The sequence below is a fragment of the Myotis daubentonii genome, chromosome 20, assembly GCF_963259705.1.
Source record: "Myotis daubentonii chromosome 20, mMyoDau2.1, whole genome shotgun sequence".
Classification (NCBI taxonomy): domain Eukaryota; kingdom Metazoa; phylum Chordata; class Mammalia; order Chiroptera; family Vespertilionidae; genus Myotis; species Myotis daubentonii.
Genome location: NC_081859.1, coordinates 4739726 through 4755701, shown reverse-complemented (window position 1 = coordinate 4755701; position 15976 = coordinate 4739726). Strand labels below are relative to the sequence as shown.

The following is a 15976-nucleotide window of genomic DNA, read 5'->3' as shown; positions in this document are numbered from 1 at the left end:
ATTGCGTAAATGTACCACAGCTCTTTTCCCTGCACATTTCACGTTTCACGTGTGCTTCACTTATGGGTTTTGTCTGTTCAGTCTCTTTCAGCGTCTCGATTTCAGATCAAAGGAGATATCTAAGCTAGCCGCAGACATCACCCAGGCAGTGTCTCTCTCCCAAGGAACTGAGAGGAAGAAGGTGATCCACCACATCCGGGGGATGTACAAGGTCGGCCTGAGCGCCAGCCGGCACTGGCAGGAGCTGAGTCAGCAGCTGACGCATGACAGGTGTGCAGAGGGCGATGGGAGACTTCTCTTTCATGGTAGTCTTTGTACGATGGATCTGTATTCGAGTCGAATTATATAAATAGTTTGGGGTTTTTCTTTTTCTTTTTTTAATAGTTGGGTTTTTAACTGAATAGACTAGCTTTTTACTTACAGAATTATACAATAACTAGGGGCCTGGTGCATGAAATTCGTGCACTGGGCGTGTGTGGAGGGGAGTGTCCCTCAGCCTAGCCTGCCCCCTCTCACATACTGGGAGCCCTCAGGTGTTGACCCCCATCACCCTCCAATCGCAGGATCGGCCCCTTGCCCAGGCCTGACGCCTCTGGCCTAGACGTCCGGCCCGGGCAGCGGGGACCTGCAGTGGCAGCGGGGGGTGCCGCGATCGCGCGGGCTCCGCCCCTGCCCCTGCAGGACGCCTCTGGCTGAGGCGTCCGGCCCGGGCAGCGGGGACCCGCAGCTGCAGTGGCCCCACGATCGTGGGCTTAGCTTTAGGCCCAGGCAAGGGACCCCTAGCTCCTGGGACTGCCAGCTTCGACTGTGCCCAGCTCCCATCGCTGGCTCCACCCCTACTTCCTGCTATCACTGGCCAGGGCGGAAAAGGCACCTGATTCTCCGATCATGGCTGGGGGGCAGGGCAAAGGCGGCCCCAGGGCCGCCTTTGCCCTGCCCCCCAGCTCTTAGCTCCCCCCTGGGTTTCCGATCACTGTCAGTGGCAGGGGGCTTCTTCCTGCTTTCCCTTTCGCCTCCCTGCATTGTGCCTACATATGCAAATTAACCGCCATCTTGTTGGCAGTTAACTGCCAATCTTAGTTGGCAGTTAATTTGCATATAGCCCTGATTAGCCAATGAAAAGGGTAGCTCGTACGTCAATTACCATTTTTCTCTTTTATTAGTGTTGATTTCTTTAAAGCTACACGCACTTCAGATTGCCACTTAAGGTCTTCTTTTCCTTTGTCTAACAGAGCAGTCTGGTATGACCCCACCTACTACCCCACCTCCTGGCAGCTGGATCCCACAGAAGGGCCGAATCGAGAGAGGAGGCGTTTGCAGAGATGCTACCTAACTATTCCCAACAAGTACCTCCTGAGGGACAGGCAGAGGCCGGAAGGTAACGGTGCTTCCGGCCCGGCTGTGAGTGGACGGGTACCTGTGGTCTTCGGGGAAAGGTGACGATGCTCTTTTCCTCACAGGCATGGTCAGACCGCCCCTCTCTTACCTCTTCGAAGACAAAACTCACTCTTCTTTCTCTTCTACCGTAAAAGACAAAGCTGCAAGTGAGTCTATCAGGTAACTTGGACTCCGTGAGCCGTTTCTGCTTCTGGTAGAGGAGTTAGAAATTCCCATAGCCTGTTGTAGTACTTGTCGCTCTGTTTGAGACAGTGCTGTGGCTTTGGGAGAGCTCCCAGACAGGGCTCCAGAGAGGACGGGGTTGGATGCCGGAATCCAAAAGGGAAAGACAGCTTGGCAGGAAGGAGCCCGGGACTTGTGTCCTGGTGCGCTGGCCCTTGTTTGCACACGGATGCCTCTGTACTCGCCTGTCCTGACAGCCTGTGAAATGGGCAGCGCTGCCGCGGCATCCACAAGCTGTCGGTGCAGTGATGACAGGTCCAGATTCAGGGCCCGCGCTCTCCAGCTTTCTGATCGTGGGCAAGTTACTCACCTCTCCGCGTCCGTTTCCTTACCTGTTGTTCCATGAGGAAGGTGGTAACGCCAGCGTAGCTTAGCATCGCCGAGTAGTGATGCGTCAGTTATTGCCATGCCCATTTTATAGACGGAAAACTGAGCCTCAGAGAACGTAAGTGTCTTGACTAATGAAGAGAGGAACTTTTGTGACTCTAAATCCTGTTTTTCCTAGAAACTAGACTTTTCTTATGTGTTTGAAGTATCAGAGGCATGAACCAATGTTTGCTTATTTACTGGAAAATATAAAATATTCAAGTCTCTTTTCAGTAACTGAATCCTGTATTCTGCCTACAGGGTATAGGGATTATTAGCCTTTCCTAAAAGTTTCCATCATTTTTCTCCTCTACTAGAATGTTAAAGAAAGAGATAATATTTTTACAAGGGTTTTGACAAGATGTCTTGTACTTGAAACTTGTCTGCTTTGCTGAAATCTTTTACTAGGTAGAATAAAGCTTATACTTTCTAAAACTGGTCAAAACATTCATAGTGATTTTAAATGTATTTTGACAGAGTGAATCGCAGGTGTATCAGCGTCGCCCCGTCTAGGGAGACAGCTGGCGAGTTGTTATTAGGTAAGTCACGTTTTGGAGAGTTTTACTCAGACTCACCTGCCTTGTTTCACTTGTGATCAGTGGAAGCCTTGTTTTGGCCACTGCCATTAAAGGAGTTAAATTCTCTCTAACATCGCGTAGGTTATTCTGCCTTGACATTATGTATAATGCATGGCCTCATGGATGTGAAGAAATGGCAGCATTTTAATTTTTATAAAGCTGACTTTCTTCATGAGTATACATTTTTATATTTAACTAGAAGCCCAGTGCACAACATTCGTGCACTGGGAGGGGGCGGGGGGATCCCCTCAGCCCAGCCTGTGCCCGCTCGCAGTCCGGGACCCCTTGGGGGATGTCCACCTGCCACAGAGGCAGGAGAGGCTCCCGCCACCACCGCTGCACTCGCCAGTTGTGAGCCCGGCTTCTGTGAGAAGTGCACTGACCACCATGGGGCAGCTCCTATGTTGAAAATCATTCCTTTTATTTTATATGTGATCGAATTCCCACAGCAACCCTGTGAAATAGAGACCTCCCTCACCCCCTCCTTTTTATGAGGTCACTAAGACACAGAGAGCCTGAGCATCTTGCCAAGATCTTGCAGATGCTGTTCACAACTAGGGGTCGAGTGTCAGGAACTATTTCTGGGTGATGGCCTCAGATTCAGGCCACTGGCTCCAAAGGTCATGCTTTTTACCATACAAGCTAATGGCGCAATACGTCTTTAAACTCACATGCAATTATGTTCTGCAGGTAAATGTGGAATGTATTTTGTGGAAGATAATGCTTCTGATACAGTTGAAAGTTTGGTGAGTAGACACTTAAGTTTGCACTAAATTCACACAAACTCCAAAAATGTATAAATTCAGTATCACCAAAAAGCAGGTAGAACTATTAGAGCTCATTTATTGTGACTTTATGTGTCAAATATCTGAGGTGAACATATTTTATGAAAGGCTGTTCTAAAATGTATTTTAAACTTGATAGTAGATTCTGCTGGCTCATGCTCAATTTTCTTTAACCTAAAACTGCTCTGAAAAATACAGTATTAAAAAATCAAGTCTATTAACTAAAAAAAAAAAAAAGCCTAATTTTTATTCAGCATTTTGAAGTGTGTGGTAGAGGATTTTCAGAGCATCTCATCTACCATATTGCATTTTGATATTTTTAAGAGTCTAAAATTAAAATGATTATTAATATTTCATGCGAAGCGGGTACTTCCATCTCTGTCCTTTGCCCAGAGCCCTCAGGGAGAATTGGAACCAGCGTCCTTTTCCTGGACGTACGAGGAAATCAAAGAAGTCCATAAGCGCTGGTGGCAGCTGAGAGACAACGCCGTGGAGATCTTCCTGACCAACGGCCGGACGCTGCTGCTGGCCCTGGACAGCACCAAGGTGGGCGGGCCGCCCTGGGCAGATGCGCTGCAAGTTCATGGCACCGGGTGCGGCTCAGGGCCCTCAAGCCTAACTGGTCTACACTTCCATTCGCTGTTTCTGACATCAAATAAAGATTGCCTTACTTCTCAGTCCTACTTAAAGTAAACCCTAGATTTTTGTACTCCAAAACTGTTAAATCCTGCTTTCCCAAAGGGACTGTGATGAATGAATGAATGGATGGATGACCAGCCTAACGTAGTTTAAACTTGCAAGTAGATTTCCCGTCTGCCAAGCCCTCTCTGGACCCCCACAGCCTTCAGCTACAGTGGCTGCTCCGTTACAGAAAGCCTCTGGGAGGAAGCTGTGTGGGCTTGCCGCCTCCAGGTCCTCCCGGGTCCTCCCCAGTCCTCCCCGGTTCTCCGTGGGAGGCTCCCACTCATTTCCTCCTCCCACCCACTCGCTCTGCTCAGCTCCGAGGGACCTCGAGTTGCTGGCCCTGTGCTCCTGCTCCGTGTCCTCAGCTGACGGGCCGCCAGCAGCATTGGACCCGGCTGATTAGTCTCTTCTTTCTTTTTTTTTTTTTTTTTAATATATTTTATTGATTTTTTACAGAGAGGAAGGGAGAGAGATAGAAAGTTAGAAACATCGATGGGAGAGAAACATCGATCAGCCGCCTCCTGCACATCTCCCTACTGGGGATGTGCCCGCAACCCAGGTACATGGCCTTGACCGGAATTGAACCTGGGACCCCTCAGTCCGCAGGCCGATGCTCTATCCACTGAGCCAAACCAGTTTCGGCGATTAGTCTCTTCTTAATGAGAAGCCCCTTCCCCACTGGGCTGCTTTCTTCCCCCTGCGCGCAGGTTCGCGACGACGTGTACCACAGCATCCTGACCAACGACCTCCCCAACCTTCTGGAATACGGCAACATCACGGCGCTGACCAACCTGTGGTATACCGGGCAGATCACGAACTTTGAGTATCTGACGCACTTAAACAAACATGCCGGCCGATCCTTCAACGACCTCATGCAGTACCCGGTGTTCCCCTTCATCCTGGCTGACTACGTGAGCGAGACCCTCGACCTCGGGGACCCGTCCGTCTACAGGTAACAGGAACACCCCTTTCAGCTCCGTCCATACGCTGTTTATTTCATTAAAGCTTTTATCGCAGGAATTTTCAAACGTGCACAAAATTGAATGAAAATGGAATGAACCGCCATATGTCCATCATCCCAACTCAACAATTAGGAAGACGCTTGCCAAACTTACATCATCTTTTTTTTTCTTTTCTTTTTATGTGAGACAAATGCAGAGCCCTTGTTCTGTCCCTCCTGTGGCCGTCAGTCCGTATCTCCTAGGAAAAAGGTGGAATGTTTCTTACCTCACCTCAGTGCCATTATCGCAGCTCAGAAAATTATCAGTTTTCATGGCATCATCTCATATCCAGCCCATTTCAGATGTCCCCTGACGGTACTCGAGGCATCCTGTGGGAGTTGATGGACTCGAATCAGGCCCACTGTCACCTTTGGTGGCAATGTCTGTGAGACGGACACGGTGTTTCTCGTGATCTGCGAATCAGACAGCAGGATGCTTATTTCAGTGCTCACTCTGCATCTCAGCTTGGCCATTTTATTTTTTATTTTTATTTTAAATATATTTTATTGATTTTTTAAATTGATTTTTACAGAGAGGAAGGGAGAGGGATAGAGAGTTAGAAACATCGATGAGCGAGAAACATTGATCAGCTGCCTCCTGCACACCCCCCACGGGGGATGTGCCTGCAGCCAAGGTACATGCCCTTGACCGGAATCGAACCCGGGACCCTTCAGTCCACAGGCCGACGCTCTATCCACTAAGCCAAACCGGTTACGGCAGCTTGGCCATTTTAAGTGTGTAGTTTCTTCAGTTTTCACTAAGTAAACTCATAATTATGTGACATCTCATGGTCATATTTCCTGTCCAAACTGCCCTTCAGGCCTCACTGCCTAACTGGGCGTGGAGTCTGGGAAATGGGAACTGGAGCCCCCGGTTGCCACGGCAGCATCCATCGCAGTCCTGGAGGAAGAGGGTGGGGCAGGGAGGGAGGGATGGCCGTGCTGTTCTTGTAGTGCGTACTCCTAACTCCGGAATGGCTGAGACCCGTAGGGCCTGCTTAGAAAGTTCTCCCCTAACGTGTATGAAACCATGATTTTGAATGGTGACTGTTAGTTGCCAAGCAGCAAGTGTAAGCACTAAACTGAGGGCCGAGGGCTCTGTCGATCACTTACGCACTTGAGGGTGCAGACCTCTGGGCAGCTTGGTTCTGGCAGCATCGGGTGCCGTCTAGTCCCACCCTCTCTCCCTCTAGAAACCTCTCCAAGCCCATCGCCGTGCAGTACAAAGAGAAGGAAGATCGCTATGTGGACACATACAAGGTGGGTTCTGTTTTCCCTCATTTTTGATAAATGAAAACGAGCTTTGTTTTAAAGAGTTGTGTTTTACTTGTGTTTAGAAATTTTAAAAGTATAGTACTGATTTTTCTGTTTTTCGCGTCTTTGTACTTTGATTGACAATTGGAAATCATTATACGATTTTCAATATTAGTCTGTCTCAATTCTCTGAAAACATTTTACCCAGAAAAAGAAGTACACTTATTAGAGTGGCATAAATTGGAAGCTAGTAATCCATTGTTATATTGAAATATATAAATAACTATATTCCTTATAAAAATCACAAAGATTTCCAGGGACACTCTATGCCCTGGGGTTATTTCTGTAACAATATCAGTGTATTTATGAGGCACCATAATCTCTTGTTGTTCATAGTCAGTCAATTATGCATTACTTTATTAATAGAAATTGGCAGATTTTATTTTATTTTTTGTTGTTGTTTTAACCCTTGTCTGAGAATATTTTCTCTATTGATTTTTAGAGAGAGTGGAAGGGAGGAAGTGGGGGAGGTGCAGACTGGGAGGTGCCTCCAGGTGGTCAGGCAGCAGCCGTGCACCCCGGAGGGCACCCCAGACACTCAGGTGGCTGAGGTCGGAACATGAGGGAGGGCACCGTGGAGAACGGGCACAGGGCTGGCAGGGAAGGGCTGTGAAGCCACGCAGGGGGCTGGGTGGCCATAGTGTCTGGTTCCCTGTGTCCCTCAGTACTTGGAGGAAGAGTTCCGCAAAGGGGCCCGCGAGGACGACCCGCTGCCGCCCGTGCAGCCCTACCACTACGGCTCCCACTACTCCAACAGCGGCACCGTGCTGCACTTCCTGGTCCGCATGCCGCCCTTCACCAGGATGTTCCTGGCCTACCAAGGTGAGCCGCGGCCGGTGCCGGAAAGGCAGGCTGCTCGGCAGAGGACACTGGGCTACCTCCCGGGAATGTCTCCAGACCAGTCAAACCGCAGGAAACGAGTTCTTTCTGTTCCTTTGACAAAATTCTCTTCTAAAACCGGCCACAGCCAAATCATCTTGCTAATGTCTCAAATGTTAGCTTCAAATTAAACATGTCGAAGTTTATAAAACGCAAGTCACTTTAAAGAATTAAGATGTAATCACATACCATATAATTTACCCCTTTTACCCTTTAAAAATGTATGTGGTTCTGTTTTTAAAGATATTCAACTTAATAATTATTTCAGATCACAGTTATCTTTGAACCCTAAAGGGGAATATGTTGTGGTAATTTACTACAAATAACTGCTAAATAAATAATAGGAGAGCCACATCGCCACCTTCACCTGGTAACTTTCTAGCTAATAACCCTCTGCCTCCGCTGGCATTGTAGTGGCAGCTGCAGGACTGAGGCGAATAGCTCGAGGCGAATGGATTTGTGTGCATCAGGGACACATTCCCCTGTCAGTTTCTAATGAGAACCATGGCTTTACTCACATGCACCCTCTTGCAGGAATGACTGTCTCCTTGGTCTATACAAGGGCTTTCTTATGTTTGTCCCTGTGAGTGCACAGGACAGATGTACACGGGACAGCTGTTCAAGCACGTGAGGGTATTGCCCTGACCCTCGCTGCCTCCCAGTGTCTGTCCCGGGCTAGTTATCTAAGGATAACTTTGACATCAGGCCAAGAGGTTCCTATGTGCAAGGTCTTACCCCATTTTTTCCAGAGTGAGTTAGTAAACATTTCTTTAAGTGACTCTCCCAACTCTCTGAGAATAAGGAAATGTCTGTAAACCTAATTTCTTCGCAGATTTTATTTAGTGGCAGGCAGTGCTGACTGACCCAACAGACCAGATAAGAAAGGAGTAAAAGGAATAGGAAATGCGCGGGCAGAGGATAGCTCAGGCGTGGGGAAGAAGTTGGCACCTCTTGGTAAAATGTGCCTCGCTTGATGCCGAGACGAGTCTGTGATAGTTTCCAAATGAAAAACGTGCTCACGTTTCAGCAAGTTCAGAGGAGTTTTAGACGGAACGGAACGTAGGGTCCCTGAAAAGCGTCTGCCCCGCTGTCTCCAGGGCTGCCTTCAGCGCCGCTCCTGCTCAGGGCCGGCCCTCAGCCAGGGACGCAGCGCAGAGCTCAGCTCTGGAGTGTGAACAGTCTGCCAGGAAAACTTAGCGAGGAGAGAGTGAGAGCATCTAAAGCAGGGGTCCTCAAACTACGGCCCGCGGGCCATATGCAAATACAAATATATTTGTTCCCGTTTTGTTTTTTTACTTCAAAATAAGATATGTGCAGTGTGCATAGGAATTTGTTCATAGTTGTTTTTTTTAAACTATAGTCCGGCCCTCCAACGGTCTGAGGGACAGTGAACTGGCCCCCTGTTTAAAAAGTTTGAAGGCCCCTGATCTAAAGAGAAGGAAGAAAAAGTAGTCCTAACAATTAGAGGCAAAGGAGTAATTTTGCTTCCTGATGGGGAAAGAGTATTTTATCCACTTGAACTTTAATTTTACTTCCTTATTATTCACTCATTCCATAAACAAACTGTTACTGAGTACCTAGTACATGCTAGGTATCACTGATACCCCAGGTCCCTGCTCTTACAGAACTTTTATTCCACTTGGGTAGACAGTCATCAATTAAACAAATGCTAGAAACTCATCTAGTTTTATGTATTATGAAAACAATACAGATTTTAAATAATATAATACAGCCTCAAATTATGTATAGAAATACTTATTTTCAAGAATAAATGAATAACCTCAAACTATAGGTAAGCAAAATGAGCGTCATTTTACTAGTAATCTTTTTGAAGTAGCGAAATAAGTTATGTCAGGCTTCAAGTGGAGTCAGGTCTCTGTGTCTTAGTTCTCACTTTTATTTCTTTACAGATCAAAGCTTTGACATTCCGGACAGAACCTTCCACTCCATGAACACGACCTGGCGCCTCTCCTCCTTCGAGTCCATGACTGACGTGAAGGAACTGGTCCCGGAGTTCTTCTATCTCCCAGAGTTCCTAGTCAACCGAGAAGGTATAGCAGGAGATCATTTCTAGTTTATGTGTTTGAGCATTTGTACTTATTTTATAATTTTCCAAAAATAAAAATAGCTGTTTTAAGTCCTAAAATTTGAGTCCATAAATAAGAGAAATACCTTTATTAAGTACATGATTTTATTTCCAAGTAAGCTTGAGGATTTTAAGTATTTTATAGGACTAAATATATCTGGAAAACTGTGACTTTGAGCTATTAAAATTCTTTGTAAACATGTTTTTGTTTTTTTTTAATTTTTTTTTTAAAATATATTTTATTGATTTTTTACAGAGAGGAAGGGAGAGAGATAGAGAGTTAGAAACACCAATGAGAGAGAAACATCGATCAGCTGCCTCCTGCACATCTCCTACTGGGGATATGCCCGCAACCCAGATACATGCCCTTGACCGGAATCGAACCTGGGACCTTTCAGTCCGCAGGCCGACGCTCTATCCACTGAGCCAAACCGGTTCCGGCTGTAAACATGTATTTTAATTTTGTTACAGAAATTATTTTTTTCAGGTTACCAATGTAATTTCAGATTACAAGGTAATTTTAAAAAATGAGTCATGAATTTATTGAAAACACAATGTTAATTAACCAAAATCTCAGTGATTTTTATGAGGAATGATAGTGTATAAGTAAAAGACTCTAACCAGAAATCTCTATATATAAAAGGCTAATATGCACAGGGTCCCCTCAGGAGTTCAACAGGGAGACTGAGTTCCATCGCTCACTATGACGTTCGCTGACCACCAGGGGGCGGCGCGGAACAAAGGAAGGCCCCGATCAGCCCTGATCGCCAGCCAGGCCCAGGGACCTTCCCATGCACGAATTTTGTGCACCGGGCCTCTAGTATCTAATAACAAAGGAACACTGGAGGATAGAATTAACAGAGTAGTTAACCCCATGAGAGGCATTTGGGGCTGCTTCTGATGACTTAATTTCATGTTGTAATGTGACCTTTAGGAAGATGTGAAGGTGAGAGTTATATCTTCAGGGAAGTTAGTGTTGGGCAGAGTCCTGCAGAATCTCACTCTATCTCGCTGTCTGGAGTGTTTGAGCATGATGAGTAAACCCCCACTCCGCGTCCCGGGGGCACGTTTCCTGTGCTGCCACGTGAGAAACGTCGCAGTGAGGCCAGCGCCTGCAGGTGGGGCCTGTCTGTGGCTTTCAGGTTGGGGCTCCGACTTAACTCCACTGCCTGTCCTCTCTGTCCATCGCTTCTCGTGTGTGAGTTCCAGTTTCGGTGGCTGCATAACAAAGAACCCCCACACTTAGCGGCTCAGAGCAACAGCGCCTTTATTACCCGTCACAGTCTGTCTCCAGGTTAACGGGACGGGCTGTCCGGGTGGCTCTGTTGTTGGATGAGTGAGTGACGAGCGTCCGTGTCCTGTCCTCTTTGCCGCTCCTTTTCCCGGTTAGAGTGTCGGCCACGATTCCTGTGAGCTCTCAGGACCGCTCAGTGCCCACGAGGGGTGCTCTGGGGGAGACACACATTAATTTTAGTCTTGTTTTTAGGTTTCGATTTTGGCGTGCGTCAGAATGGCGAGCGGGTGAATCACGTCAACCTGCCGCCGTGGGCGCGGAACGACCCGCGTCTCTTCGTCCTCATCCACCGCCAGGCTCTGGAGTCGGACCACGTGTCCCAGAACATCTGCCAGTGGGTGGACCTGGTGTTCGGGTACAAGCAGAAAGGGAAGGCGTCCGTCCAGGCCATCAACGTGTTTCATCCCGCGGTAAGCGATCTGAAAGGAACTGCACTTACGTAGAGGAAGGCAGAGCTGAGTGTTTGCAGGCCAGCTGGTTTCTGTAAAATGCCTACGTTATCAGAGAGAATTGGCAGTGACACTGAACTGTTAGAACCTAAATAACCCTCTCGACCTACCCATAGTGTCTGTTAACTTCATTTCTGCGCTGATCAGCATCAATCAGTCAGGACGCAGGATTCTCGTCCATCCCTTCAGAAACATCACTTTCTAATCTCAGCGAGGCCAGGAATGATTATGAACCTGATCAAAAGTGTCTCGGAGTCGTTTCCATGGAAACAGGAGAGGAGCCAGGCCGGCATGGCGAGCAGAGCACGTGTTGCTGGCCTTTGGTGTTCCTGCCGATCTGGCTTCACACAGACCTGCCTCCCCTCCCCTTCACCTTCCAGACGTATTTTGGGATGGATGTCTCTGCGGTGGAAGATCCGGTGCAGAGGCGCGCGCTGGAAACCATGATCAAGACCTACGGCCAGACGCCTCGCCAGCTCTTCCAGGCGGCCCACGTGAGCAGGCCGGGGCCCAGGCTCAGCCTCGAGGGAGAGCTGCCTGCGGCCGTGGGGCTGCTCGTGCAGTTTGCCTTCAGGGAGACCCGGGAGCCGGTCCGAGAAGCCCCCCACCCGGTAAGGCCTGTGGGAGGGACGGTCACGGTGAGCAGGAGCCCACGTGCGCTTTGGCCTCCCCCGGCGATGACGAGAGCAAGTGTTGTCTCTTAAAGTAGGAAGAGGGTGTCATTTTCACTTTGCAATAGAGAAATAAAGCAAGAAAACCTTAAAAGGAAAGTAAGTCCTAATCGTCCACTCGCTCTTCATTGCGAAGGCAGCGTAAGCGGGGAGACGTGGATGGGAGTCCACAGGGGCTGCCGAGGGGATCCCAGCAAGTGAGGAGGGCGAGGTCCGGGGGACCTCAGGCTGGGAGCCAGGTTGCTTTCTCTTACTTTGTTTAGACTTTAAATTAGGAGTCATCTATATGTACTACCTCTTTAAAAATCATACCTTTTCTTCTTTGGTTTAGAGTCCTTTGTCCTGGATAAAAGGCCTGAAGTGGGGGGAGTACGTGGGCTCCCCGAGTGCCCCGGTGCCCGTGGTCTGCTTCAGCCAGCCCCACGGGGAGAGACTGGGCTCCCTGCAGGCGCTGCCCACCAGGGCCATCTGTGGCCTGTCCCAGAACTTCTGCCTTCTGGTGACCTACAGCAAAGAGCAAGGTAAAAGAAGCGGACATCACCCGCTTCTGTCGTGCGTGGGTTTGAGTGTTCAGGTCATCTGAGCTGCTATTGTTCCGTCTCTAAGCTTTCTGAGTCCCTGGTGAACACTGATCTGTTCTGTGGTGATTTAGCACGAAGCAGGAATGAAACATAGGCTACATGAAACAAGTGGGAGTTGGATGCAGTGCCATTGGGAACGAGGGGGAGTTGAAGGCACAAGAATAAACAGCTCTGCTCACAGATGGAAACTTTATCGATAATTTAGTGAAAATGTTCCCTTTGAGGCCCTTGAATCCCGGATTAGATACACTTACGTGACCATCAAATCTGTTCCTCAAATGTAAACAGCAAAGCGAGGGGCCATCAGAGCCTTGAAAATGGGTTGAAAACTGCCTATGGCTGGAACGCCATCCTCTCATCCTCAGGCGCCCACTCACTTAGCCACATGCTGGAGGGTGCTGTGCAGGGGGCCCCCTCCGATGCCCAAGTGTCCCCGAGGCACGGACACGGGGACACGGTCCCCTCAGGGCGCGCAGGAGAGCTTGCCCCGCTGACGAGGCCTGGGCTGTGGGCCCTGCAGGAAGGGTGGAGGGCACGCATCTGTTCAGATCAGCTTGGCCTGGATGCTGCGTGTGGGCTGAAGTGGATGCCTCTTAGCAGCCGCACGTTAGCACACACGTGGCTGTGGGTGCCGCGTGCTCCTTGGGGTCCATGCACCCACCCACCCTACCCAGCCCCCGCCCAGGGTGCTGGGACCCCTGCCAGGCACTCGGCACCTAAGTGACATGGCCAAGCCTGGCTGCGCCTCGGCTCTTTCAGACTCACACACACACCCTCACCCTCACCCTCACCCTCACCCAAGGGTGTGTTGTTGCTTCTGTTTTTGTCTTTTTAGAGAGAAGCATCGATGTGAGAGAGAAACATACGGGTTGCCTCCCACGCGCCCCGACCAGGGATGGCATCTGGGTGCTGCCACGGGGTTATCTGGGGAGCTGTTTACACAGCATCTGGTTCATGTTCGTTTTTAGAAATAAATCGGTGCAGAACATGACTAGAGTGAGCTTGACTATTCCTGTCTTTTATAAAAATCCCTAACACAGTTGAAAAGGAACCGCATGAGCATTAAAGGAATAGAATGAGCATAAACCGCTCGTCCTGTGGACGGGGAGATGCCCTCGCACAGACTCCGTGTTGCTGTGCGAGCTCCGGCCCGTGCCCTGTGTGTTGGGGCTGCGGGCACAGGGGCCTGAGCCTGCCTCTCCCTCCCGCAGGCGTGCGGAGCATGAACAGCACCGACATCCAGTGGTCGGCCATCCTGAGCTGGGGCTACGCCGACAACATCCTGAGGCTGAAGAGCAAGCAGAGCGAGCCTCCCGTCAACTTCATCCAGAGCTCTCCGCAGTACCAGGTAAGCTGCTCCGCCGTGTTCGTACTGGTAATCACCATGAAACATGCTCACGTAGGCCAGACCATAGCAGCCAGGCTCTAAGATCCAGCGACGTGTCTCAGCGAGAAGCTGGTGCCGCTGGGCGCCTGCCTGGTCTCGGGGCTTCCGGACGCCCCGTAACTCATGGAGACGTGTGGTCAGCTCAGCTGTCGCCAAGGGCACGATGTGTCAACAGAATCAGCATGGCTTTCACCTCATAGCGTCCGCCTGCCTTCTGCCCTGTGCACCCTCCACACCTGGCGCTTCCCCAGGGGACCAGGTACCTGGGCGTCAGGCTGCGGTGGAAGGAGCGCGGGTCTCACTGGGATCCGAGGGAGCGTCCCGGCCTGTTATTTCCTGTGTCGCCTTGGCTTTGTCAAGTGACTCGCCTCCTGAGCTTGAGTTCCTGTCCTTTTCAAAACTGGGAAGAGGGACTCCGCTGCTGTCTCCGTGAGCTGTTGTGAGATGTCTCTAACATCTGTAAAGTTCCTTTGTAAACGGTATTCTATATCACTAGACAGGAGGCTCGGCCCTCGCAGCCCCGGCTTTGTCCTGAAGGTTGTCCAGCTGTTTGGTCTAATGAGCATATTAGCTTCTTACTGTAGAGGCTGTCTGTGTGTGCACAGTGCATACATGCACGTGGCCCCAGCCCCCTACGCTGCACGGAGCCTCCCTTCTCTGACTGCCTTTTCCAGGAAGGTCCTTCACTGTGCTCAGACCTCCGTCACCCACCTGACACCTGCTGCCTGTTCTGTGCCCACAAGCACCCCATTCCCTGAGTGCCGTGATGGAGCCACTGTTTTGGGGAACTGTTGGCAGAGAAGGAAAAGAGGGCGATGACTTGTTTACTTAACCCTAATACATGTGGAAAAAGTCACACTCGCCTTTTGTTATCTGGCTTACCAGTCAACGAACAAAAGTAAGAAGGAAGGACGGTGAAAAGCACGTTTATTAGAAATCTTAATAATGTAAGCATTGCAAATTACTTCCGTCATGCAAGCTTCGGCACACAGACATCATTAACGACGCGGGAATATGCTCGTAAGTCCGTTTCGCAGAGCGGAGGGTCCAGGCTCCTCCCGCAAAGCGCTGTGTGAGAAGCACTTCACCGAAGCTAACTGGGCGAGAATACGGGCCTCGTTTCCATCCTTAGACACACACTGTTCACTCGTTAGCCCTCGAGAAGGTTCCTTAGAATATTATGTGAAGACCACGCACTGACCATCTTCATCATCATCAGAGATGAGGGTCCGGCTGTCCCTTTGTCTTCGTTTTCTGATTAATTAGAACCAAATGATCGTGTGTGTGTGTGTGTGTGTGTGTGTGTGTGTGTGTGTGTGTGTAAGTGTATGTACACAGAAAAATGTAGGTGCATAAACATTTTAGTTTGGAAGCAGCTTTAGGCACTTGATTAAAGTTGCGGAATGCTCTCTTTTTATATCTTTGCACCATTCTAATCATTGCAAGTAAAAGGTTTCCCTCCAATTTTGTGATCATATATTTTGAAGATAGTCGTCAGAAAAGTAGCAGCATTTCTGATGCTTTTTAAACACGATCATCTGCGATTTGTCGTTTCCCAAGGTGACCAGCTGTGCGTGGGTGCCCGACAGCTGCCAGCTGTTCACCGGGAGCCGGTGTGGCGTCATCACCGCCTACGCCAACAGGATGGCGGGCAGCGCGGTGGGTCCGGGCAGCGCGGCGGGTCCGGCGGGTGTTTTTATTTTTGAGATAAGTGCTAGGACCCCTTTTGTCATTGCTTTTATCTGACGTTTTCCTTCATTTTGACTGTCAGCCTTCAGAGATAGAGATGGAGTCCCAGGTGCACCTCTACGGGCACACGGAGGAGGTCACCAGCCTGTTTGTCTGCAAACCCTACAGCATCCTGATAAGCGTGAGCCGCGACGGCACCTGCGTCATCTGGGACCTGAACAGGTACCGTGGTCCCGAGCCCGCACAGCGGCGAACGGTGCCAGTTCTCACTGAATACAGGCTTTGTCATGGAATTGAAATCAGAAGATCTGTTAGGAAGACAGTTAGGAATGCCTTACGAATAGCAGTATATGTACTGAGGGGAAGAATTCTACATATAACAGCATATAATTATACCTCATGTTCATATGCACATTCATGGTTTTGGTCTTTCAGGCTGTGCTACGTACAGACTCTGGCAGGACACAAAAGCCCTGTCACAGCCGTCTCGGCCAGCGAAACGACAGGCGACATCGCCACTGTGTGTGACTCAGGTGAGCCAGCCAAGGCCAAGCACAGGCCGCTGCCAGCAGTGCCCTCGGCCCGTTGGGCAC

General features: G+C 49.5%; 1 protein-coding gene across 12 annotated transcripts in view; it reads left to right on the top strand.

Annotated features, from left to right (window-relative positions):
- Window positions 1–15976, top strand: part of LYST (lysosomal trafficking regulator) — a 75452-nt gene that overhangs the window by 55865 nt on the left and 3611 nt on the right. For 8 of the 12 annotated variants that reach the window (XM_059677396.1, XM_059677392.1, XM_059677390.1 and 5 more), the window contains 17 exons: window positions 82–270; window positions 1233–1378; window positions 1461–1557; window positions 2464–2525; window positions 3255–3310; window positions 3743–3895; window positions 4741–4985; window positions 6227–6293; window positions 7013–7169; window positions 9137–9277; window positions 10799–11016; window positions 11436–11666; window positions 12058–12247; window positions 13519–13655; window positions 15255–15353; window positions 15466–15605; window positions 15819–15916. In XM_059677396.1, coding sequence (XP_059533379.1) covers window positions 82–270; window positions 1233–1378; window positions 1461–1557; window positions 2464–2525; window positions 3255–3310; window positions 3743–3895; window positions 4741–4985; window positions 6227–6293; window positions 7013–7169; window positions 9137–9277; window positions 10799–11016; window positions 11436–11666; window positions 12058–12247; window positions 13519–13655; window positions 15255–15353; window positions 15466–15605; window positions 15819–15916 — 2426 coding nt within the window. The other 4 variants (XM_059677395.1, XR_009450228.1, XR_009450229.1 and 1 more) reach the window with 4 other exon arrangements.